The sequence below is a fragment of the Xenopus laevis genome, chromosome 7L (genome assembly GCF_017654675.1).
Source record: "Xenopus laevis strain J_2021 chromosome 7L, Xenopus_laevis_v10.1, whole genome shotgun sequence".
Classification (NCBI taxonomy): Eukaryota; Metazoa; Chordata; class Amphibia; order Anura; family Pipidae; genus Xenopus; species Xenopus laevis.
In genome coordinates, this window is record NC_054383.1 from 120,523,490 (window position 1) to 120,551,488 (window position 27,999).

General features: G+C 38.4%; 1 protein-coding gene across 1 annotated transcript; it reads left to right on the forward strand.

Moving 5' to 3' along the window:
- The first annotated feature begins 198 nt into the window (after window positions 1-198).
- On the forward strand, window positions 199-27,965 carry kcnj14.L (potassium inwardly rectifying channel subfamily J member 14 L homeolog). The gene is made up of 3 exons (XM_018226401.2): window positions 199-509; window positions 16,709-17,571; window positions 25,903-27,965. The coding sequence occupies exons 2-3, from the start codon at window positions 16,840-16,842 to the stop codon at window positions 26,470-26,472; spliced, it is 1,302 nt and encodes a 433-aa protein (XP_018081890.1). The 5' UTR covers window positions 199-509; window positions 16,709-16,839; the 3' UTR covers window positions 26,473-27,965.
- The last annotated feature ends 34 nt before the right edge of the window (window positions 27,966-27,999 follow it).

The following is a 27,999-nucleotide window of genomic DNA, read 5'->3' on the forward strand; positions in this document are numbered from 1 at the left end:
ATAAGCGAATATAAGTGCTTCAGGCTAATGTATTATAATGTCACTACTGACTGTATGCTTGTCAATGCACTAGTGCAAAAGGACTGAGTGGGATGGGTCCCTCCTCCTGTCAGTGCCAAGCCTGCTTAATCAGGGCTCATCCTAAAGGGTACTAGGGTTTAGAGGTGATTGGCTGAGGGCCTGGGATAGGGCAGTGATTGGATCAAAGGATTGAGCCACCTCAGTGGTGATTTAATTTTATTCTCTGAGATGCCCACATGTAGCCCTGGCAGCATGAAGCAAAGACACTGACAGAGAATTGCCCGGCACACTAACATTGCAAGGAAGGAAAGAACTCCAAAAGAATTCACTTTGTGCATTTCGCACAACAAAGGAGGGATTTTTTTTTTAAAAAAAAGAAAAACCGCATGAAGAAGGAAAAGAGGAAAACCGGTTTATGTGATTATAGGCAGAAATTATCGCATTAAAGAGAGAAGTGACTATGTTGCAAAGACACGCCGATATGAAAGGTAAGACTGGCACAGATTTGCTTTTTACTCAGGCTTTACTTTGGGGTAACATTTCTTGCTCACAATAAGTCGATGTGTCCCAGACTGTTATAAAGAGGTGAGTTCAGAAGAGGCCAGGACAAGGGGGTTAGATCTACGTGACACAGGCTGAGAAGAAAGTACATAAAGTCACTGAAGGAACTTGATATTGAGCTCTGCTTTGTCTACGTAGTGACTTGTCCATGTATTTAAGGGGACAGTCGTGTTGCACTTTATGGAATATTGTGTTACTCTATAAGAAAGTATTGTGTATTTGAGTGCCTGTGCTCGTTACAGAATTAGGGGGAAAAAAGCTTTCTCTTTCACTACAAAGAAAAACTTATCCTAAAGATTTTAAAATATTATTTTTATTTTTTTTACTACACAAATCCTGTGTGTGTGCTGCTTTTTGTACATTCATTGAAGGAAATTTTAAAGCGGTGGTTAACGTATGTTCTAAGCAAATTTTCAATTGGCCTTAATTTTTTTTCTGTTTTATAGTTTTTGAATTCCTTCTGACTGTTTGAAGCTCTCACTGACCCCCATCTAAAAACACATGCTCTGAAAGACTGCAAATTGCTGCTTTCTATTACTCATTTCTTTTTGGGTCCTCGCCTATTCATATTCCAGTGTCTTATTCATATCAGTGCATGGTTGCTAGGGTAGTTTGGACCCTAGCAACTGGATTGCTTGAAATTGCAAACTGGAGAGCTGTTGAATAAAAAGCTAAATAACTCAAAAAACATAAAAAATGAAAGCCAAGTGCAAATGGTCCCAGAATGTCACTCTCTACATCATACTAATACTTCATTTAAAGGTGAACAGCCCCTTTAAGTAAGCATATTTGCATCTTTCCTTGCCATAATAGAATAATGTAAGTGTGTATATGTGTATATATATATCTGCATTCAGTATATATATATATATATATATATATATATATATATATATATATATATATGTATATATATATATATATATTATAGGAAAACTACCAAGTCTAAACACCAGCGTATGCATATTTCATATCATATCATATACTGCTGAAGAGGATGCTGAACCGAAGAAGGAAGACATACATGACATTATTATATATTATAAACATTAACACTAAACACTAACCTGTAAAATATATCCTTCTGCTCAATGATGTCATCAGTTCTAATCGGTGGCCTGTGATGTAGCTTGTGTCACATGACGTAATGAATCTTGCATAGCATGAGAAATAATGGACACCATACTGCAAAATATAGGAATATATAAAGTCATCTCAGAGTCCCAGAAGTCCTGTGAGTTTACAATAGGTGCATTATGATATATATATATATATACAGGTATGGGACCTGTTATCCAGGATGTTTAGGACCTGGAGTTTTCCAGATAACAGATCTTTCTATAATTAGGATCTTCATTGCTTAAGTCTACTAGAAAATCATATAAACATTAAATAAACCCAAAAGGCTGGTTCTGCTTTCAATAAGAATCAGATCAAGTACAAAGTACTGTTTTATTATTACAGAGAAAAAGACAAATTTTGACTACTTGGATCAAATGAATTCTATGGGAGATGGACAACCCATAATACAGAGATTTCTGGATAACAGATCCCATATATATTGGTATAAACCAAATCCACTATTTAGGATTTGACCGAACCCCTGAATCCTTCGCGAAAGATTTGGCCGCATACCGAACCAAATCCTAAATTACATATGCAAATTAAGGATGGGAAGTAGAAACATTTTTTACTTCCTTGTTTTCTGACAAAAAGTAACACAATTTCCCTCCCGAGACTAATTTGCATAAGAAAATTAAGATTCGGATTCGGTTCAAACAGGCAGAGGGATTCGGCCAAATCCGAATCCTGCTGATAAAGACTGAATCCTGGCCAAATCCCGAACCGCATACTGGATTCGGTGCATCCCTAGTACTAACATATCTTTCATATGCCTTGTGTGCAAACTGTGTATACAGAAAATACAATTAGAGCCTTTATAACGTGTTAGCGCATGAGGAAAAACAATTTTTATGTATGAGCTTTATCAGCTCGGAGGAATATTTTCAGGGCAATAAATATCAGGGCCGACAAGGGCTCACATTACATTCTTACAGAAAGGTCACGTTCCAAGCAGAATAATTGGAGGCACCGCTGTCACAGAAAGTAATCAGCCTTCATTGGGAGCTCCCAGGTGTTGACAGGGTTAATTTCTAGAGATAGGAATTTGGGGCATCCCATAGGGTTCTGTAAAGGTCTGCATGCAAACTAAAACGTTACTAGTCATGTGTAGTATAGAGTTAGGGAATAACAATGTGTAGTATATCTGGGGTATAAAAAATGTTGCATATTCACATGTATAAAAATATGCAGTAATTTAAGGCATATAACCCATATTTTGTTACTATTAATAATACAAAGTACTACAATGAAATCATTTATCTGGGACCTTTTCTTAATTATAACAATATGCAATGTATGGGTTATATTTATAATAATATACTGTATATCTAAGTAGAGGTCTGAGATCCCTTGTCCAAAAACCCATTATCCAGAAAGCTCCAAGTTACACGAAGGTTATCCATATTGGGGGGCAAAACAATCGTATATATATATATGTTTAAGTACAAGTCTATTAAGTATAATACACAGATTTACTGTATATTTACTAATATCCAGGTATGGTACCTTTTATTCAGCATACTCGGGACCTGGGGTTTTCCGGATAACTCATTCTTCTGTAGTTTGGATCTTCATACTTTAAGTATGAAGTAGACTTTAAGTCTACTTGAAAATCATCTAAACATTAAATAAACCCAATAGGCTGATTTTGCCTCCAATAAGGATTAATTATATCTTAGTTTGGATCAAGTACAAGCTACTGTTTTTTATTACAGAGAAAAAGGAAATAATTTTTAAATTGTTTGGAGTATTTGAATAAAATAAAGTCTATGGGAGACTTTCTGTAATCGGAACTTTCTGGATAACGGGTTTCCGGATAACAGGTCCCATACCTGTATTGTATATTTTACATTTACTGATCGATAGAGCCTTAATATGTAGTAAATTTCAGATATAATAACAGCTACAAGGGTATGTTTGGGATTATATTATATAATATATAATATTGTATATATTATAATAATATGTAAATTAAAGGTATACTTAAATATAGTTTATATAGCAGTATAATGTCTTTGTAAATAGTTTTTCTGTTTCAAAAATGGACTGTGTCTAAAAAAAAGGGGTGTTACTGGATGTTAAGTAATACATTAATTTTCTTTGCTTATATAATCACCAAAAGAAATTGAAAGTGATAAATGGAGGGGGAAAAGTTAGGACATTGCACAGTTTCAAATGAACAGTGTTCCGTTATGGAAGAAGCACACAGAGTTTAATGAATGTATTGTTTATCCTTGTGGTTCGTGTTTATTATGTTTATTACAGTAATCGGTTCAACTAAATGCCAGCAAATGAAACAGTTGATGTAATGATAGAAATAGGAGGCAATTAAATGAGCAGAATATTCCGCCCCAGTTTTATTCTGTGTACATGTAAGTTATATCATTCCGAGGACACTAGAAAAGCAAAATGTTATAATAATATTGCAGATTGGGTTACACCAGCTAATAAAGAGGTGGGTACGGATTGTTTCAAGTTTTTAATAGGATGGTTTGAAAACAAAATGTTGCTCCAGTTACCACAATATATTGAAAGAGCGGGCAGTAGTGGGGGGTTTTCTGTGTGCTTGGTTTGTCTTTGAATACTTTCCGAATGAGCCGAAACAATTGAGTGTCAGAATTCAGTGGAACCTCTGTGTGACACGATATTGTACGGCTGGAGGGCTTAAATATAAGTGGCACGGTGTAACCTTCGCACGGCTTAGAAACACAAAGACTAAAAAAAGAACTCCCAGTGGCAACAGGGCAACTGTTTATTATATAAAAGGAAAATACAGGTATGGAATCCATTATCTGGAAACCCGTTATTCAGAAAGCTCCAAATACGTCTCCCATAGACTACATTTTATCCAAATCATCCTAATTTTTTAAAAAAAATAATAAAACAAAAAAAATTAAAACAGTAGATTGTACTTGATCTAAACTAAGATGTAATTAATCCTTATTGGAGGCAAAACCAGCCTATTGGGTTTATTTAATGTTTATATGATTTTCTAGTAGACTTAGGGGCACATTTACTTAGGGTCGAATATCGAGGGTTAATTAACCCTCGATATTCGACTGTCGAAGTTAAATCCTTCGACTTCGAATATCGAAGTTGAAGGATTTAGCGCTATTCGTTCGATCGTACGTCCGAAGGAATAATCGATTTTAATCCATCGATTGAACAATTTTCCTTCGATCAGAAATTGGCTAGAAAGCCTGTGGGGACCTTCCCCATAGGCTAACATTGGTGCTCGGTAGGTTTTAGGTGGCAAAGTAGGGGGTCGAAGTTTTTTTTAAAGAGACAGTACTTCGACTATCGAATGGTCAAATAGTCAAACGATTTTTAGTTTGAATCGTTCGATTCCAAGTTGAAGTCGTAGTCAATGGTCGAAGTAGCCAAAAAAATACTTCGCAATTCGAAGTATTTTTTATTCTATTCCTTCACTCAAGCTAAGTAAACGTGCCCCTTAAAGTATGAAGATCCAAATGACAGAAAGATCCATTATCTGGAAAACCCCAGGTCCACAGCATTCAGAATAAGGTCCCATACCTGTATACAATATCTAATTAAAACCAGGAGAGTGTAACTTGGGGTGTCTGCAGACCAGATGAACTCAGCTACAAAGCAACATGCAATAATACTATCAATATGCTCAGAGTACAATAATCATCTTAGTGAAGGCAAAATAAATAGCTACAATTTTACAAATTGTTAGATTTTCAGCTAAACAGGGCAAACATGGAAACTGAAGCACCTCCATGTTTAGTCCTTGCAAAGTAGAGAATTCATTTAGAACTACCTCGCAAGGACCTAACATGTAGTAGCTCCAGTTTCCATGTTCAGCTCAATTAAAAAAAAAAAAAAAAGCAAAAAGTATGTTAAGCACAAGCCCTATTTATTGAACTCATGTTGAAAAGTGGGTATACTGCTCCTTAAAGAGGGCTGAAGATCCTGGAGAGTTCTAGAAAAATTTTATTGAGCAGTGTTGCTTTAAGAATTCATCGCTGATATTGCGAGACTACAGCCCCCGGCAAGCTTTAAAATACGATAATAGGTTAATGGATGCTGGGAGATGCACCACATCAATATCGGGGTGGAGCAACACTGCAATTGAAGGTTCATATCTCCTTTCATAAAATCAATTCCCAACAAAGCAATACTTTAATTGTTAGAATGTCACACTTTTCCCAAAATGTAAACATTATTATTTGATGACAATGTTTCTTTAGAATAAAGAAATAAAATAGGGCTAAAATTGATAATATAAATTTTTGCTGTACGTGTATGAGTGAGTGAGGTGGGACTGATAATTATATAATGTGTATTTATATATGTACACTAGTTTATTGTCCTGTGTATGGGGCCAAAGCAATGGCCTGCCTGATATCTGCTCAGGGTTCGGTCATATATGTAACTGATATCTAACTGGCACATCTGCAAATCCCATAGAGCAAGGACCATATCAGACCACTGGTCCTAATAGCAATATCCAACAGGGGTCAATCATCACCAGTCATTGGGTAAAAGGGCAATACACTTCTGTAATATATTTATTTGAAGAGATACATTTTATAGACAGACCCAGGTCCAGAGACAAGTAGTGTAGACAGTCCCAGGTTCAGAGGCAAATATTATATACAGTCCCTGGACCAGATACAAATACTATATAGACAGTCCCAGGTCCAGAGACAAGTAGTATAGACAGTCCCAGGTCCAGAGGCAAGTACTAGAAACAGTCCCAGGTCCAGAGACAAGTAGTATAGACAGTCCCAGGTCCAGAGGCAAGTACTAGAAACAGTCCTAGGTTCAAAGACAAGTAGTATAGACAGTCCCAGGTCCAGAGGAAAGTACTATGAAAGCCCCAGGTCCAGAGTCAAGTAGTATAGACAGACCCAGGACCAGAGACAATTACTATAGAACATCCCAGGTCCAGAGACAAGTAGTATAGACAGTCCCAAGTCCAGAGACAAGTATTATAGACAGACTCAGGTCCAGAGACAAGTACTATTAGGCAGTCCCAGCTTCAGAGACAAGTATTATAGAAAGTCCCAGGTCCAGAGACAAGTAGTATAGATGGACCAAGGTCCAGAGACAAGTACTATAAACAGTCCCAGCTTCAGAGACATGTACTACAGACAGTCCCAGATTCAGAGACAAGTTTTATAGAAAGTCTCAGGTCCAGAGACAAGTAGTATAGACAGACCCAGGTCCAGAGACAATTACTATAGAACGTCCTAGGTCCAGAGACAAGTAGTATAGACAGTCCCAAGTCCAGAGACAAGTATTATAGACAGACAAAGGTCCAGAGACAATTACTATAGAACGTCCCAGGTCCAGAGACTAGTAATATAGACAGTGCCAAGTCCAGAGACAAATATTATAGACTCAGGTCCAGAGACAAGTACTATAGACAGTCCCAGCTTCAGAGACATGTACTATAGACAGTCCCAGGTCCAGAGGCAAGTTCTATAGAAAGTCCCAGGTCCAGAGACAAGTACTATAGACAGTCTCAGGTTCAGAGGCAAGTTCTATAGAAAGTCCCAGGTCCAGAGACAAGTATTAAAGACAGTCTCAGGTTCAGAGGCAAGTTCTATAGAAAGTCCCAGGTCCAGAGACAAGTATTATAGACAGTCTCAGGTTCAGAGACAAGTAGCTGATGCAATTATCTGACACACAAACAAAAGGGAAACTATATATTTGAATCTAATGCTTTGAGGAAGATGGGCTTTAATGTTGTTGTAACAAAGCCGAGTTAATTGCTGTGCATTACTAAGCGGATGTGTTATATAAGAATGAGAAAGCTCTATCATGCCCTTGAACTGTGGGCCATAAAGCCTATTACGTAACTATATGTTTTCATACAGAGTCATATTCATAAGCAATTCTGTTTAATGCTCTATTGTATAGCAGCAATTACAGGATAACTATTTAAGCTATGAAACCAAAATGCTAACAAACTATTTTTATGCAGAGTGGGGAGTGCAAATAATTCCTAATACCAAGGGGTAAAGAGTCTCTGAGGTTTAATGAATGTTCCTACCGATTGTTTTCGAGCCTAGGGACCGTTTAAACCAGGGCCTGTTGAAAGTAATGGCCTTTAGCACAGTTGGCTAAGACCATAATGATAGTTATCTATGCCTGAATACATGAGATAGTCCATTTGCAGAGTTCAGTAACACACAGGCCTAGAATGCAGATTATATTGAATGTTCCGTATTCATTTTCAAGGAACGCGTGGCCACACAGCTGTTTGTTCCCAGTCCCTATTTCATACAATACTCTGTTTCAATAGTTGAAGGCATTTGGCCCAATTTAAGTCAATGAATACATCTGAAAATAGAGAACTTGCTCTTCCTTCCCAGGCTCTGTCCCCACAGGCTGTATAAAGGAAAACACATAGTACATTAGTTTTGTTTAATTCATCCCTAGGCAAACCATATCCATTAACCGTGCTCTCAATGCACCCAATGGGACTGTAGGGTTAATTCAGCAGCACAGTAACCTACAGCAATTTAACAGCAGTTAAATTGAATGAAATTGCAGATTTTGTTTTACTAAATAAAAAAAAAAGCTGTGATTCCTTGGTAGTTTTTGTCTGTTCTAATTGTATGATGCAATAAAACAATCCACAACTGACAAACAGCATGGTTATGAAAAAAACCTACAACTATAAAGCACAGGTATGGAATCTGTTATTCAGAAAACCGTTATCCAGAAATTTACGAATTATGGGAAGACCATCTCCCATAGACTCCATTTTATCCAAATAATCAAAATTTTTAAAAATGATTTCCTTTTTTTCCCCCAGTTATAATAGAACAGTAGCTTGTACTTGATCCCAACTAAGATATAATTAATCCTTATTGGAAGCAAACCAGCCTATTGGGTTTATTTAACATTTAAATGTTTTTTTAGTAGACTTAAGGTGTTATTTATGAAAGGTTGAGGTTGTGAGGTTAATTTCTACCTCTATTAAACTCAAAACTCAAAGGTTTGCTTATTTATGTATACATCCAAATGTAAAAAACTCAATTGAATGCAATCGAGGGAAAAAAACTCAAATATCTAGAATTTATCAAGCTATAGGCTAAAAAAAACCTAGAATACCTCTAATTTATTGCGATATAGGCTAAAAACCATGAATACTTCGAATTTAATAAGCTATAGGGCAGGGGTCCCCAACCTTTTTAACCCGTGAGCCACATTCAAATGTAAAAAGAATTGGGGAGGAACAAAAGCATGAAAAAAGTCCCTTGGGTGCCAAACAAGGGCTGTGATTGGCTATTTGGTAGCCCCTATGTGGACTGGCAGCCTACAAGAAGCTCTACTTGGGACTGTAATTAGTTTTTATGCAATTAAAACTTAATTTCAAGCTTGAAATTCAAAAATAAGCCCCTTCTTTGAGGACCCTGAGAGCAACATACAAGGGGTCGGAGAGCAACATGTTGCTCACGAGCTACTGGTTGGGGATCACTGCTATAGGCTAAAAAACCCTGAATACCTCTAATTTATCGAGCTATAGGCTAAAAATCTTGAATACATCGAATTTATCAAGTTTTTAAGTGCTAACCACCAAAAAAATTTAATTGAGTATTTGCAAGTTAAGGATTTGTAGAAGGAGGACTTTGATGGAGGACTCCAGAAGGCTTGATAGAGTCACAGTGCAAAGTTCAGTGGAAATCCAGTGGTGCACATAATTGTTGTGCAGCTATTTATCCATTTATTTATTTTATTTTTGTAGTAGTATTTAATGGTTTGGTCAGAGGATATGAACCCACTGCTTTGGTGTGTTCATGCCATTTACCATACAGGTAGGAGAACTGTTATCCAGAATGTTCAGGACCTGTGGTTTTCCGGATAAGAGATCTTTGCGTAATTTGGATCTCCATTTGGATCTCCATACCTTAAGTCTACTAAAAAATTATTTAAACATTAAATAAACCCAATAGGCTGGTTTTGTTTCCAAGAATGATTCATTATTTCTTAGTTGGGATCAAGTACAAAGTACTGTTTTATTATTATACAGAAAAAGGAAATCATTTTTTTGAATGTGAAATATTTTATTATAAAGGAGTCTATGGGAGTTGGCCTTTCCATAATCCAATTTTTTTGTACTTTTTTTTTTTATTAAAGGAGAAGGAAAGCTACCAAGGAAATTTATTGCTAATAGATTAGCCGCAACAGTGCGAGCCAGAACACCATTTTTATTCTTTAAAATACTTTTCTATCCACAGCTCTAGACACTGTGTCTGTTTAGTATAGCAGCTGTCATATTAGCTTTCTGTGACATCACTTCCTGCCTGTGTCTCTCCCTGCTCCATCATAGCACTGAGCTCAGATTACAGCACGGAGGGGAGGAGCAAACTGAGCATGCTCAAGCCCTAGCCCTGGAGGTTTAAGCTGAAAACAGGAAGTCTGATACAGAAGCCCATGTGTACAAAATAGAAGGAAAGGAATGTGGTGTTACTTTTGACAGAGGACTCAGAGCAGCATTACTTTGAGGTTTACTGGTATATTTATATAGACCTTTCTGATAAAGCTTACTTAGTTTTAGCCTTTCCTTCTCCTTTAAGATGGAAATTGCCTTTAGATGGCGAATCATAGCACTGCAGGGGGAGGTTCTCTGCTGCATAGACTGAACGGGTTTCCAGATAATGTATCCTATACCTGTATATATGCTCTTACATACTTATCAGCGTCCTTGTGCTACATAATGATCTAATGCTCCCCACAAATCTTGTAATGTTATAAACAAGAAACACATTAGAGGAGATCTTTATCCCCAGATCAATATCTTGAATGCAGTTCACCTTATTTTTAAGCTGGTCATACACTGGCTGCCGATTAGAAAAATCCCATTGAAAAATACCCATCAATGAAGGGCAGCTTAGTTCTTTACATGTTAGCTTCCAGCAGTGCAAGAGTTAAAGCTAACAGCCTATTAAACAGACAAGCCATGCCTTAGGGAGTCCACTTCAAAAGTTTTGCCATCAAGGCTGGATCCATAACTGTTTTACACAGCCTGACAGTGTTATGTGCTCTAATTAACTTGCACAGCAGTGCGGCACAGGACAGTCTATAGGCCAAGTACGGATGTCATATGAATTCAGATGGTGCTGCATGTTTGGATTTACATTGATTACACAGCGTATATCACGGACTGCAATGGGGCCTTCCCGAATACAGTGCATAGCCAATAAAAGAGTTATTTTTCTTCCAAGGATTTGTCGCAATAGTGGTTCCCATGGTCGTCACTGATCCTCTACAATTGTGCATGGCTGCTTTCAAGATACTGTAATAGGGATTCTGTCATGATTTTTATGGTGTCGTTTTTATTTATAAATGATACTGTTTACACTGCAAATAATTCACTCTACAATATAAAATTTTATTCCTGAACCAGCAAGTGGGTAGGTGCATCTCAGGTCATTTTGCCTGGTCATGTGCTTTCAGAAAGAGCCAGCACTTTACGATGGAACTGCTTTCTGACAAGTTGTTGTTTCTCCTACTCAATGTAACTGAATGTGTCGCAGTGGGACCTGGATTTTACTATTGAGTGCTGTTCTTATATCTACCAGGCAGTTGTTATCTTGTGTTAGGGAGATGCTATCTGGTTACCTTCCCATTGTTCTGTTGTTAGGCTGCTGGGGGGGGGAACAGAGGGGGGTGATATCACTCCAACTTACAGTACAGCAGTAAAGAGTGACTGAAGTTTATCAGAGCACAAGTCACATGACTGTGGGCAGCTGGAATACGGACAATATGTCTAGCCCCATGCCAGATTTCAAAATTAAATATAAAAAAATCAGTTTACTCTTTTGAGAAATGGATTTCAGTGCAGAATTCTGCTAAAGCAGCACTATTAACATTTTATCCCCATGACAGTATCCCTTTAATCTTGCAAAAAGACAAAGAAGGGCATCCTGGCACTCTAGGAAATCCGCAGGGCCACAAATATGAAAGTAAAAATAATTGTTTATTGAAAAAAAATTTAAAATGCAGTCCATACTTTGGACTGTACTTTATTTAAAGGGGTTGTTCAGCTTTGAGTTAACTTTTAGTATGACACATGAGAGTGAAATTCTGAGACAATTTGCAATTGGTTCTAATTTTTTATTACTTGTGGTTTTTGAGTTATTTAGCTTTTTATTCAGCAGCTCTCCAGTTTTCAATTCCAGCAATCTGGTTGCTAGGGTCTGAATTTCCATTCCATGTAATTGATATGGATCATGTTTTGTGCTTCTGTACCAGCCCAAGGCAACCACAGCCCTTTAGCAGTAAGATGCCCCAGTAGCTCCCCATCTTCTTTTCTGCTGATTCACTGCACATGCTCTGTGCTGCTGTCACTTACTGAGCTTAGGGACCCACTCACAATATACAGTACACATAGAATAGAAATGTCACAATATAAGGCTTATTAGTAATTAATACAGATGATTACTACATGGCAGCACAGAAACCATTGCAATTAGCATCAAATTTAATAATCAGCCCTGTAGCATCAGCTTATATTACAGACCAACTTCATCTTCTGCTGGATAATTAGTGACGAGCCCTAAGCTTAGCTTCTCAACAGCTGCTCAGAGCCCACTGAGCATGTGAGTGTCACAGACACTTTCCAAGATGGTGACCCCCTGTGACAAGTTTGAAGTCCTGGATCATTGCTGCTATTGACAAGCTGAAACTTTAGGCTGGTGCAATAAGTTTAATATATAAAATATGGCATTTTTAACCTTATTCATTTTTAGGATTTAGTTCTCCTGTAACTCCCTGGGATTTCAAAAGAACTTGCAGTTAATAAACTAGTAAGGCCTTTTTAAATGTAACATTAAACAATCTCAACCTCCACCGTTTGGAATAAGGACCATCGCTTTCTCACGTTGCTGTCAACATGGGAATCAGAGCCTTTCCTTTTCTTGCTGCATCACTGACCTCACATTTAAACTGGATACCTTGTCGGAGATTAGATATGACATTGTCATGAAATTCCTCGTCTGCTGCCACTAAGCTTCACATCTGCTTTATATGGAAACATAAGCAGCTCTTGTGTGGAGACAAGTGTGTGTGTGTATGTGTGTGTGTGTGAGGTCTCTAGCTGTCACGAGGGCCAAAGCCACGAGAAGGATTTGACCCACATAGACCGGAGGACACGGTGCGGATTTGCTCATATGTATTTAATTCCAATCAAAATATGAAAACTAAACGACTGTTGTAATTTAACGCAACTTCAATCCACTGACTTTAATAAAGAACGACATAGCATTGGACATAAAACACAAGGAGAACACAACTTTATGCCTGGTTCCTGTTAGCCTTACACCCATCATTTAGTTATTCTTTTTTACAAGCCCAAATGTTTACACAGTTTCCCATGAAACATACACTGCACTGAAAGTTCTCTCTAGTGGAAATATTAGAGGAGCTATACATCTAGGAGCTCAGCCGCACCTCCACAATACAATTCTAGACTTACCTCTTATTTCCATTCTCGGTGCAGTTTTATACGTTAAGGTTGTCACTTGTGCAAGTAGGGCAATAAGAGGTCAAGCATGGGCACGTATGGTCAATTTTGACTATAAAAAAATATATGGTCACGTTTGACTATAAGAAACAAGGGAAAGTTGTGCTCACCACTAATTTTTAAACTATTAGGGGGAGGGTGCAATGAGGCTGTGACCACAAAATTCATATAGACAAATACAAGAGTCCTCTACACTCAACCCATTGGCCACCACTGAGCTCACCGGACTGTAGCTCCCACCCTTCCAGCTGTAGTCAGGTGATCCCAGTGGTGGCCAATAAAAGGACAACCATATCTGGGAGTTTTAACCTTGAAAGCAGAAAGTAAGTTGCAGGTAAAACTTAGTCCCTGTGTAAAATGTATAATGAAGCAATAGAATTCTTAATGAATCAGATGGAAGTTGAGTGTAGGACTGGCCAGACCAGGGATGACTTTGACGTAGTTGGCCAACTTCAATATATTGCAATAAATGGACAAACAACTCCTGTTTTGTTTAAAGGGTAAGGCATTTTTTAGTAGCTTAAGGCACAAAATGTCTCAATGTCTTTAATATAGTGGATAAAGTACCCCCTATTGTAAATGATAAGGATATTATGTTACCGAGGAGTTTCATAACCATATAAAAACACAAGGCCGAATGCCAAACGTTTTTATACAGGTCATGGAACTCTGAGGTAACTTCTAATATCCTCATATTTTGCAACTGGGGGTACTTTATTTATTATAATACACAAGTTTCAGTGAGTCATGTGACAGAAATGACATCACTATTCACCGTTTATAACTGATGACATCAGAACTCACCGTTTATAACTGATGACATCAGTACTCACCGTTTATAAGGATATAATTTACAAGATATTCATGGCTTTTGTGTATTATATATTGATAATGGATTGAGTGCAGAGGACCTCTTGTATTTGTCTATATGGTAAATTTCGACATCAGCTCCAACATTCTAATCAGAATCTGGACAGTTTTATATATGGTGGATTTCAATCATGATTTCAGCTGAGTGATATCAGACCATGTTATTGGCCATCAGAAAAAAGCCCACTTGTTTCCTTCAAGGGATTCAGTAACACCACCAACTGGATTTATGACTATATATACTAAAGCCAGTATGACCCAATAGATCGGTGCCTATTTCTGTTACAGTTCTACTTATTTCAGGAAAAATGATCAGGTTTGCCAATGAGATTACACAACTTTAGTATTACTCTATCAATTGCTTTAAGAATGAGTGTCAAACAAATAGTACAGAAATGGTTCCCAAACTGGAGGGTGCCTGAAACAGATCAAGGATGGGGAACCAGTCTAAAGGCCTGGTAGAGTGAGCTTTCTGGAGATGCCTAATAAGATACTGCTAGAAGCCCAACTTGAACACCTATTAGGGTGAGATTTGGAGATAAATCTTAGCTACTCTTAGAACTATCTGTAACCCCATTGTCCAGGGGAACCCTGAATAAAGGTTGGTCTTTAAAGAGGGGGACCAGAACCCAAAAAGTTTGAAAGGCACATCGATAATGCTAATGCAGTGACTAATCACTTTTTTGTAGATGTGTTGACTTTCAACAGTACTGCAACTACAAGATGCTGGATCCCACAGCAAAACTATTTTAGGACCCCCTAAACTATATGAAATTTGTCATGAAACTGACTTTCAGAGTGAAAGAATGACGTGGACATCCCTAATCCATTAAGTTATTTTATTTTAAAAAATGCAGATTTTGTAGATGGGGTGCTGCCTTATTGTGATGCTCAGAACGACCAACTTAGCAGTGACGCACACTAAAAGATACCAATACAAATGTATTATTATCATAGTATATATGTGCATTTATCTTTACATCCTAATTATAATACTAGCACCAGAAAACAAATAAAAGGAAAGAAGTACCTGAACCATATATTTAATAATTTTTCTTGGGGAAGTAACTATATAGTAACAGTAGGAAACTGTCAGATAAGGCTTATGTCACACAAGGAGACAGAATTGCAGTGGGAGGTGCTGGGACAATAGCCTCAAGGTAAACACAAACAAGTCAACAAAGAAGTGCTAAGAGGCTTCCCTTAGGATAAACCTGTATTTAAGCATTACTGCTGATGGTTAAATGAATTGTAATATAATCACGAGGAGCAAAGAGATGGGTCATTTGGTAGCAGGCGCTATAGTGATAATAAGGGATCTTTGAATCTCCATCGAGAATTTATGGAAGCCCCACCATTCTTCAGATAGTTGAGCTTGGACAGAAGGGATGCGGAGTTATTTGATTCTGCAGAAGGTAGAAAGTTGAAGGTTGCCTCATCCTTAAACTTAATAAAAAATGCAAATTTACTAAGATATACATTAAGGGCCCCGTTTAAACACAGTGCATTGTATGTTAGGTGCAAAAAAGACAGACACATCTGTGTCATGCTGCTGTTACATGTTGAGAGAGCTATAACTAGGGATGCACCGAATACAGGATTCGGTTCTGGATTCGGCCAGGATTCTGTCTTTTTCAGCAGGATTCAGATTCGGCAAACATTTGACCATGACCATTAGCCAACAACAAGATTACACACATATGATAACATTGCTCTATCAGCCATAGTTTCCAGAATATCTAAGACAGGGGTCCCCAATCTTTTTTTACCTGTGAGCCACATTCATTTGTAAAAAGAGTTGGGGAGCAACACAAAAAAAGGGTGACAAAAAAGGGCTATGATTGGCTATATGGTAGCCTCTAGGCTCTGTTTGGTAGTGTATCTGGTTTTATACAACCAAAACTTGCCTCCAAGCCTGGAATTTAAAAATAAGCTCCTGCTTTGAGGCCACTGGGAGCAGCACCGGATTCGCTGGACGGGCTCCCCTAGGCCGTGCGCTCCGCGCGGTCCTAGCACCCGCCCACACTACCACACGCTGGTGCAAAAGCGCCAGCGTGCGAGCACCGGAGCACTGGGGAGCACAGGCTCCCCACAGAGTGGCTGGGCGGCATGCCGCCCCCAAAAATGTGCCACCCTAGGCCCGGGCCTATGTGGCCTCGCCACAAATCCGGGCCTGACTGGGAGCAACAGCCAAAGGGGTTGGTGCTCAACATGTTGTACAAGAGCCACTGGTTGGGAATCACTGATCTAAGACATAAAATAAGTGTTCAGCATCAATTTTCCTTGAATTGAACTTTAAGTTGGGCTTCAGTAACAGTAATGCATTCTAGCCAAATATGATCCTAACTGTCCCTTGATCTTTCAGCCAAGTTGCTAATCTTCCCTGTGTGGAGCAATACCTTAATTCGGGAACCACTGCATTAGAGGATCACTTGCAGGAGCAATGTTGCTGCCCATGCAAAGATGCTGGAATTCTGGCCAAAACCATATAGTGTGTAAAAAAAACATGTGCCCAATATGTACAGATGATAATAATACAGCATCAGGCAGCACCAGTCATCCAATCAGGATTGCTATGCATGTGTTTTTAAATAATGTATTAATATATTGCTTTCTCTGTTGGTATAGGGTTGGCTAAAAGCACTGCAAGATGAACACTCTGTGCCTTTAAACCACCAGGATACCAACATTCTCATCCATCTGGCACCTTCTCAGCCAAGCTGGCTAGCACCACCATCCTCCCCCGGGGTGCACTGGCCATGGGGGTAGCACGTGCCATCCGTCGATTCAGTACAGATATCCCTGACCCACTCCGCGAGGAAGAGGAATCACAACTGACACAGGCGATGAGGCCTACCCCCTACCGCAATGGCAAAGTGCATACGAAACCTACTCGCCAGCGCAGTCGATTCGTCCAGAAAGATGGACATTGCAATGTAGAATTTATCAATCTCAGTGAGAAAAGCCAACGCTACCTAACGGACCTTTTTACCACATGCGTTGACATACGCTGGAGATGGATGTTCCTCATTTTTTCCTTTACATTTGTGGTCTCATGGCTCATTTTTGGTTTTACTTTCTGGTTAATTGCCTCATTGCATGGGGACCTGGCACCACCACCCGAACCTGGCTCTGAGGAGGCACACAATTCCCCCTGCTTTTTACAAGTCACTAGTTTTATGGCCGCCTTCCTGTTTTCATTAGAGACACAAACTTCTATCGGCTACGGATTCAGAAGCGTGACGGAGGAATGCCCAATGGCTGTGTTGACTGTGGTCCTCCAGTGTATTGTGGGGTGTATTATTGATGCCTTCATCATTGGAGCCATCATGGCAAAAATAGCCAAACCCAAAAAGAGGAATGAAACTCTTGTTTTCACGGAAAATGCTGTGATTGCATTAAGAGATGAGAAGCTATGCCTCATGTGGAGGGTCGCAAACCTTCGCAAGAGCCACTTGGTGGAAGCGCATGTCCGAGCGCAGCTTCTTCAGGTAAATTTCAATTCTAGGGAAAATAGCTATTCTGTGATGAACAGAGAAAACTATTCAGTATGGGGCCTTTTGTCTAGAATGCTTGGGACCTGGGGTATTCCGGATAATGGATCTTTCTGTAATTTGTATCTCCAAATACTAGAAAATCATGTAAACATTAAAGGATAAATAAACCTTCAAAATAAGTGAATGTAAAATGGATGAGGGAGCTATTCTAAGCACTTTTGCAATATACATTCATTATTTATTTTGTTTTTATCCCAAGATATTAAGGGATACACTTACTGTTAACATGAATGAATTTTGTTACAACATCGCCACCTGCTGGTCAGTTTCCCACCAGTCTGACCAGCAAGTAGTCAAGGAAGTTGTCAGGAGAAAGAAAGAGGCTGATGTTCTTCTGCTTAGGAAAGATGTGAGAAAGGTTTCTAATTTTATTCGTAAGCAGAAGAACATCAGCCTCTTTCTTTCTCCTGACAACTTCCTTGACTACTTGCTGGTCAGACTGGTGGGAAACTGACCAGCAGGTGGTGCTGTTGTAACACAATTCATTCATATTAACAGTAAGGGGCCGATTCACTAAGCTCGAGTGAAGGATTCGAATGAAAAAAATTCGAATTTCGAAGTATTTTTTGGGTACTTCGACCATCGAATTGGTTAAATTCGTTCGAATACGAACGAAATCGAACGAATCGAACGAAAAATCATTCGACTATTCGACCATTCGATAGTCGAAGTACTTTCCCTTTAAAAAAAACTTCGACCCCCTACTTCGGCAGATAAAACCTACCGAAGTCAATGTTAGCCTATGGGGAAGGTCCCCATAGGTTTGCTAACCTTTTTTTGATCGAAGGATTTTCCTTCGATCGTTGGATTAAAATCCTTCGAATCGTTCGATTCGAAGGATTTAATCGTTCGATCGAACGAAAAATCCTTCGATCGATCGAACGAACGTTTAGCGCTAAATCCTTCGACTTCGATATTCGAAGTCGAAGGATTTCAATTCGAGAGTCGAATTTCGAAGTATTTTTAACTTCGAAATTCGACCCTTAATGAATCTGCCCCTAAGTGTATCCCTTAATATCTTGGAATAAAAACAAAATAAATAATGAATGCACATTGCAAAATCACTAAGAATAGCCCCCTCATTAATTATACATTCACTTATTTTAAAGGTTTACTTATCCTTTAAATAAACTGTATAGGGTGGATTTGATTCCAATAAGGATTAATTATCTCTTAGTTTGGATCAAGTACAAGGAACTGTTTTATTATTGCAGAGAAAAAGGAAATAATTTTTTTTATAAATCATGATTATTTGGATAAATTAGAGTCTATGGAAGATGGCCTTTCCGTAATTCAGAGCTTTCTGGATAACGGGTTGCCAGATAACAGATCCTATACCTGTACTATACGAACTATAGCGTTCATTAAAAGCAAAGTGAAAGGGTCTACAGAAATGTTTCTGCAAAAGTGTAAATCTCTCATTATATTTGCAATTATTCATATGAAGAGTATGTGAAATGTCACTTGCCTACGCCAAGACTTCCTCCCTAGATTTCAGCAGATTAGCACAATTCTTTATGACCTTAATTAATGCTTTTAAGTGAGCAAAAACCTGCACTAAGGCACGCAACGTGGCTACATGCAAATCTAGCTGGGCTACTCTGACATCCTACTGTATCTTTACTGTGTATTAATGGGAGAATTCATGGAAAATGAAACTTGCCTTAGGGCAGGGCTGAAAGAGGATGTTCAATCGACTCCATCTGCTGTTAGTTTATTCAGGTCATATGCCCTCAACAACCCAGCCCTCTATTTGCTATGCTGCCATTAATTCCATAATAACATGTCCGTAAACAATATAGCAGTTCAAGATGTTGTCCCTTTCCCCTCTCCATGCTGTACTGATACATGTATATATATTTATGCCTCATATATGGATATAATGTAATATAAGATACATCTGCACAGGACTGAAAAAACTGAAGGGGAGCAGATTTGGAAAACACATGTTATATAAATCCATCATTTGTAAAGCAAAGTGGAGACAGTTCTAGTACTGAACCAGAGTACAGGTGTAGGATTCGTTATCAGGAAAGCCAGTATCCAGAAAGCACCAATTTACGAAAAGGTCGTCTCCCATAGACTCCATATTGATCGGATAATTATAATCATTATTCCCTTTTCTCTGTAATAACAAAACAATAGCTTGTACTTGATCCCAACTAAGAAATAATTAATCCTTATTGGAAGCAAAACCAGCCTACTGAGTTGTGTTTTCAACGAAAATTCGAGGTTCTTTTGTTGGTCAAACATCGCATTTTTCAATTTAAAAAAAGCAAATTTTTCAAGATTTATTATAACCCAACCCTGGAAATAGCTCCATCTAAAACCTGTTGAGGTCATGTAGGAGTCAATGGCAGAAGTACCTTGAGCCATTTGAAGGTGTTAATAGCCATGATGTTTTTTTTTCGGAGGGTTTTGCCTGAAAATTCAAACAATTAGAGCCATTCAAGTTTTCTCCTGCCGAAAACTCGATTAATTCAAGCATTCGGGTTAACTCCGAACATGATGGGGCCGATTCACAAAGGGTCGAATATCGAGGGTTAATTAACCCTCAATATTCGACTGGGAATTAAAATCTTTCGACTTTAAATATCGAAGTCGAAGGATTTTAGCGCAAATAGTTCGATCGAAGGATTATTCCTTCGATCGAACGATTGAATCCTTCGAATCAAACGATTCGAAGGATTTAAATCCAACGATCGAAGGAATATCCTTCGATAAAAAAAACTTAGGAAAGCCTATGGGGACCTTCCCCATAGGCTAACATTGAGTTCGGTAGCTTTTAGATGGCGAACTAGGGGGTCGAAGATTTTTCTTAAAGAGACAGTACTTCAACTATCGAATGGTCGAATAGCCGAACGATTTTTAATTCGATTCCTTCGATTCGAAGTCGTAGTTGAAGGTCATAGTAGCCCATTCGATGGTCGAAGTAGCCCAAAAAACACTTCGAAATTCGAAGTTTTTTTTACTTCGAATCCTTCTCTCGAAGTTAGTGAATCGGCCCAGATGAATCGAGTTTTTTCTTAAATTAGAAACCATTCTCGAGTTATGAATTCTCGGTATAATAAACTCTAAAATTCGACCTTTGATAAATAACCCCTTTAATGTTAACAAGGTTTTTAGCAGAATTGAGCTATGGAGAGCCAAATTACAGAGAGATCCCTTATACAGAAAACCTCAGGTCCCGAGCATTCTGGATAACAGGTCCCATAACTGTATATTGATAGAAGGAGTTGTGATAGTCTATTGCTAGCATCAGAGAGAACATTTTCATGAGGACAGTTAAAGCAGATCACTGAGGAGATGTAGCTGGAAGAGGAACTTGAAGGTGGTCACAGGAGGAATAGATGGACAATGCATTCCTAAGATGTTGTACAATTAATATGTTGACCTCTGGATAAGAGAGGTCTTCTGCTGAGAATAAACTGTATACTAGGGATTAAGACATGGAGTGGCAGGCAGTGTGGTTTTAGTTTCCAGTTTCTGTTGAATCTCTTCCCTTCTATCATGTAGTTCCCTACTGCTCTCTACTATAGGCCAATGGAGCTTTGCTTTGTATTGTCAAGTCAAGTCAACTCTTTCTTTGTAGACTAGTGGTTGTCGTATGTTTATATTCTTTGGAATTCTCTTGATGTTCATCATATTGTCCGTAATGTTTTATCGATTCTTGTGTAGCGCATTGGTTTATTTTTATGCAATATGGCTTTGTTTAAAGGAGAAGGAAAGGCTAAAATTAAGTAAACTTTATCAGAAAGGTCTATATAAATACACCAGTAAACCCTCAAAGTAATGCTGCTCTGAGTCCTCTGTCAAAAGAAACACCACATTTCTTTCCTTCTATTGTGTACTCATGGGCTTCTGTATCAGACTTCCTGTTTTCAGCATATACCTCCAGGGCTAGGGCTTGAGCATGCTCAGTTTGCTCCTCTCTATCTCCCCCTACTTTTTCCCCTCCCTCCTCCCCTCCCTGCTGTAATCTGAGCCCAGAGCTATGAGTGAGCAGGGAGAGACTCAGGCAGGAAGTGATGTCACACCAAGCTAATATGGTAGCTGCTATCCTAAACAAACAGAGCGCTCCTAGAGTTGTTTACTCAGCTATAATAAAGCATTCTGCAGAATAAATATAGTGTTATAGCTTGCACTATTGTGGCTAATCTATTGGCCATAAACTGCTTTGGTCACTTTCCTTCTCCTTTAATATTACTTTGATTAGCACATGAAAATGGAAGTATTTGGGGTAGCTCTAATGCAAATGATACCAGATAAGCTCAGATATTTAGTTAACAGTATAGGTTTGGTGGACCCTGAATTGAGAAAACAAGTTGGATGCCTGGGGAAACTTCTACAAGAAAAGCACAGCAAGTCCAGTTGATTTGGCTTATTTCCACAGATATGCCATGACCTGGATGAATGAGAATCTTCACAAACATATGGAAAGATCCGTTATCCTGAAAACTCCAGGTTTGGAGCATTCTGTATAACAGGTCCCATACCTGTATATGTTTTTAATGCTCTCTCCCACCATATGCAAAAACATCTTTCATCTTTTGTGAAAACTATGCTGTACAGGCATGGGACCTATGTATTATCTAGAATGCTTGGAACCATGGGAGATGACCTTAATGTAAATCGGAGCTTTTTGGATAACAGGTTTTTAGGTAACGGATCCCATTCCTGTAATACTAGGGGGCAGATTTATCAAGGGTCGAAGTGAATTTGAGGGAATTTTCTAAGTAAAAAAAAATTCGAAATTCGAAGTAATTTTTTTGGATACTTCGACCATCGAATAGGATACTATGACTTCAACTTTGACTATTCGACCATTCGATAATCGAAGTACTGTCTCTTTAAAAAAACTTTGACTTCAATATTTCGCCAAATTAAGCCTGCCGAAGTGCTATGTTAGCCTACGGGGACCTTCTAGAGCATTTTTCTAAGTTTTTTGAAGTCAAAGAAAAATTGTTTGATCGATGAATGAAATACTTTGAATCGTTTAGTTTCAAAGGATTTTTTCGTTCGATCGAGTGATTTTACTTTGACCACAAATGGCCAAATTCGATGTAAAAAAAACTTCGACTTCCATATCCGAAGTATTCCAATTCGATGGTCGAATTTCAAAGCTTTTTCTACTTCGAAATTCGACCCTTGATAAATCTGCCCCTAGATGTACAGACAAAGGCTGTGGCTCATGATATCCCTGTAGCAACCAATATACAAAATACCTGGTTCAAATTTATAGATTGTATTGGTCTTTCTAACAACTGTAAATTCAATATTTATTGATAGACACAATCTTTATTTCTTACAGTTCTATATCAGCCTATAGGAACTAAAGCTAATAGCACACAGGTCATTTCTCCACTTCTCTGCCTGTCAGTGCACAGATTGGGATTCATAACAGAAATAAATGCTGAAAATCTAATGTGTTTGTGTGTGCTGACCATCAGAACCCCTGTCTATCAATAATTACACATACAGGGGGTTCAAGGTTTTTTCTCCACAGTCATTTATACACCTGCAGAAAATACTAGTTCAGAGTGGGCCAAGATGCCAAATCTCAGCTTGCTTTTTAATGGGATACAGTCAAAGAAGAGTCATGGGGGGGGGGGGTTATGTAATTAAAGCCACTAAGTTTGCCCAGGGGCAGTAACCTATAGCAACCAATCACAGGTAGAATTTCTTGGACACAAACTTCTAATTGGTTGCTATGGGTTACTGCTCCTGAGCAAACTTAATGCCTATTATTACATATGGGGCATGGTGTTTAAATTACTAGGGGATAGTCACCTATACTGTCTTCTGTATCCCACTGCAAACATAGTCCAAACATAAACAATCAGGCAGTGTCGACTGGGATGTCAGGGGCCCACCAGAAAACCTTAGTCCATGGGCCCACTTTCCAAACTATTATTCTTCCTCTCTTCACGCAACCTCTTTATTCTCCTAAATCTTTCATCTCTACATACTATTCTTTATTCTTCATTTATTAAGGCCTTGAAAGAAATAGGGAATGACCATGAAATAAGCCACATGGTTAGAAGCAAGAGGCCCACTGACACCTGGGCCCACTGGGAGTTTTCCTGGAATCCTAATGGGCCAGTCCGACACTGCAATCTGAGACAGCCATTCTGGGTGTGTTTTTGCAGCCACATAGGGGCCAGCAGTGCAGCCTTAGACAAAAGTCATCTAGCAGACAATCCATGTAGTCTTGCATTAGAACAGTGGTTCCTAAACTTTGTGGCTTGATCCTCTAGGCAGGTCAGAACCAATGGCTGGGAACCAACATAAAGGCCAGTTTGTATTTGGGGAGAATACAGCTTTGCTCTTCTAATTACTCTTGAAAGCCCATCTTGAAGGTTAGTGTAAATTTTGGGGGGAAGGCTTATTTGCTGCCCTAGATATTGGATTACCAAATGTTGGACCTGAAAGGGCAAGTTGAACCAAAAATACCAAAAACCTCTGCCAAAACATTACCCAAGGTTTGTCTACTAGCCTGGCTCCTGAACATTTGCTATATTAAACTATACTGTATAACGTAAACTATATTAATTATGTATCACTAATGGAATGATTAGTGAGGACAAGCCTAACAGCAGTAAAAGTCAAAAATATTTAAAGATAAAAACATAAATCTATCTATCTATCATCTATCTATCTATCTTTTTCTCTCTATTATCTATCTATCTATCTATCTATCTATCTATCTATCTATCTATCTATCTATCTATCTGTCTGTCTGTCTATCTTTTTCTCTCTATATATTATATATCAATCTATTATCTATCAATCTATTATCTATATATATATATATATATATATATATATATATATATATATATATATATATATATTTATATATAAGACAGAGACATTTTGTGCATACTGCTACTAAAAAATGTCTTACCCTTTAAACAAAACAGGGATTGTTTGTCCATATATTGCAATATATTTAAGCTGGCCAACTACGTCAAAGTCATCCCATATCTGGCCAGTCCTATGCTCAATTTTATCTGATTCATTAAGAATTCTATTGCTTCATTATACATTTTACAAAGGGACTTGGTTTTACCTGCAACTTAACTTGCTGCTTTCAAAGTAAAACTCCCAAACTTGGCTGCCCTTTTATTAGACACCAGTGGGATCACCTGACTATAGCTGGGAAGGGTGGGAGCTACAACATGGAGCTGGTCACTGCTCTTGTATAACTATAACAAACAGGGGAAAGTTGTGCTCACCACTAGTTTTTAAAAACCATTAGGCGGGGGTGCAATGAGGCTGTGACCACAAAATACATATAGTCAAATACACAAAATGTCTCTGTCTTAAATATATTGATAATGGGTTGAGTGCAGAGGAATCTTGTATTTGACTATATGTATTTTGTGGTCACAGCCTCATTGCACCCCAGCCTAATGGTTTTTAAAAAATAGTGGTGAGCTATCTATCTACTGTATCTATCTGTCTGTCTGTCTGTCTGTCTGTCTATCCATCCATCCCTCTCTCTCTCTCTCTCTCTCTCTCTCTCATATCTATCTGTCCCGAAGAGAAAGCTAAGCACTTAACAGACCATGATTAAAGACAAATGTTCTTTTCTTGTGAACCAATTGTGAGACTTTTGTGATTATTATTGTACTACCCCCTGTCTGTTCTATGAATGTATAATTCTGCTGTAAAGAGCTGCCTGAACATAGAGTGATATATATATATATATATATATATATATATATATATATATATATATATATATATATATATATATATATATATATAGGTAACTAAAAATACACACGCAATACAATCTGCATCTAATTTTAGAGACACACTGGCTGCCATGTGCACCGCAAACTGTACAAATCTTTTTTAAGTGGATTCCAACAAATCACATCACAAAGCCTCATGATTTTGTCCCTTTTCTGGTCGAAGCTGGATCCAATTTGCTGCTGAAACATGGAACATGTGCAGGCGCAGCTAGTCCGGCAGATATACCCTTCTTTCAACTACTTAAGATATTCATTTTGAAGCCATGTTTTACATTACAACATTAACTGCTTAGGGATTAAGAATAAGCCACAGAAGTTGACTTAGATAAACAGAATGTTTTTGACAACTGATCTGTACAATAGTTATTGATCTATAATGCACAGGGGGCCAGTTCTTTGGATACAACAAAATGAAAACCCACCTTTAGAACGTATATAAATAGGCATTGTTTTTCTAATTAAACGTTGTGATATTGACCTGCATTCTTATTTTCTTAACCAGCCTCGTGTCACCCCTGAAGGCGAGTACCTCCCTCTGGATCACACTGATATCAATGTTGGGTTTGACAGCGGCGTAGACAGAATCTTCCTGGTGTCTCCGGTAACCATTGTTCATGAGATTGATGAAGAATCCCCGCTATATGAGATCGGCAAGGATGAGTTGGAGGCAGCTAACTTTGAGTTGGTTGTAATCCTTGAAGGCATGGTGGAGGCCACAGCCATGACCACACAATGTCGAAGTTCTTACCTTCCCTCTGAGATCTTGTGGGGAAGTCGCTTCGAGCCAGTACTCTTTGAGAAACGCAATTATTACGAGGTGGATTACCTTCACTTTAACAGCACATATGAAGTACCCAGCATGCCCACTTGCAGCGCGAAAGAACTTTCAGAGAGGAAATATGCGCTGGTGGGTCGCAGTTCTTTTTGTTACGAGAATGAAGTTGCGCTGAACTGCATTAGCGACGAAGAGTCCCCTACCCTTGTGAACACAATGTTATCCGTTCCTAATATGTCCCATGAGCTTGGCATGCTTGGAGTTCCTGATCCCCTGGAGGAAATATTACTGACATGATCTTCTGCTTGAAGAACTGAAATCTCAATTAGATGGGTTCTACTGACTATCAACTTGAACTTCCATCCATTAAGAAGCATTTCGCGCCCAAGACAAGTTAAAAAAGGGACTACGTGGATTAAGCAACCAATGAACCAAAAGAGTTTCCCATGAACTGTTACTCTTCTACATGAAGGTGGAGGAATGTCATTCATTCAATGAGAAGGACCTTCCTAAAACCAAATGATCTTGACATCAAGATTTTCTATCTTTGGTTCTTTGCACAGGTTTCCTTTCTTTTTCTTTTGTTTGGTGGCTCAGGTAAACAAAAAGATGGGTGTTCATGAGTCACACATACAGTACAGCACTGGTACGTTTTATATAAATATCGACTGAGAAATAAAAGATATGCAAATTGTAATTTAAATACTCCTAAATATGGCTAGATGTTCTTGTCTAATTGGGAGAGTATTGTAACGACTTCCATGAAGTGTAGCCTGAAAGTTGACCCGAATAAGCTCATGCTTCAAACCCGAATGCCATTAGATTTCGTACAAAGCGTAAAACCCCTTTACCTTATACTGTATCTTCCCTATACTTTGCTACTGCTATAGACGGAATATTGATTTCAACCCATGTTTAAAGGGTTGCTTTGCGTAAAAGAGGGTTTTACTGTGTGTTTCTTACAATCTCAATCCATTTTTTTTTTTTCCGTTTATGATGCAGAGTAAAGATGTATTGATTAGAGATTTACCCGACTATATAAGCAGTCCGTAGCAAGTGGAAACAGATGTAAAACTGACCTGAAAGCGAAGTTCATACAAAGAAGGTTATTTGAGCTTAATTAGGTTTGGTGGAGTAGGTTTTTACAGCAGGTTTGCTTTCTTGTAAATGTCATCAGTATGAATAATAGAAACCAGGAAGAGGTACTGTATATTTTCATAGTCGTTTCCCTTTCTCATGACATAAATCAATGAAATCAAAGTAGGGCCCTGCAGCGACTTTCCCCAAAAGAGCTAAGTGAGGTGCACGGAAAACCCAACAGTCTGCAATATAAATGGAAAAGCCTAGAAGCTGCAGAATATACAAGATTCCTCAAGTATTAAACAGCAGCGTCAAATAGGGGTCACTTTCCCGGATCCACAAATGATTTTATCTTAAAGTGCCAAATATGAATATCTGCAGAGTTCGTTCTACAGAGGGGATATTATGCTCAAACTCTTTTGGTAAAAAGCTGCAGGGCTCTTACACTTTACTGTAATGTAGGGGTGAGTCCATCATTATTGGATTTGGCTGGTTAAGATTGGGGCCAATCCAAAATATGCTGTAGAAACAAACCATAATTTGAATATTCCAATGATCAATTATGAACAGAACATCGTCGCATTCAGTTTTCGAGAGCTTTACGTGACTTTTAAGGGTTCAGGTTTCGTTTGGATAATCATTTAAAGGGATACTGTCATGGAAAAATGTTTTTTTTTTTAAATGAATCAGTTAATAGTGCTGCTCCAGCAGAATTCTGCACTGAAATCCATTTCTCAAAAGAGC

Bases quoted from the DNA above. Each gene is read 5' to 3' on its own strand.
- kcnj14.L (XM_018226401.2), top strand. From the start codon at position 16,840: ATGGGGGTAGCACGTGCCATCCGTCGATTCAGTACAGATATCCCTGAC. The intron at 17,572-25,902 runs GTAAATTTCAAT...TTTCTTAACCAG, and splicing joins TCCGAGCGCAGCTTCTTCAG to CCTCGTGTCACCCCTGAAGG.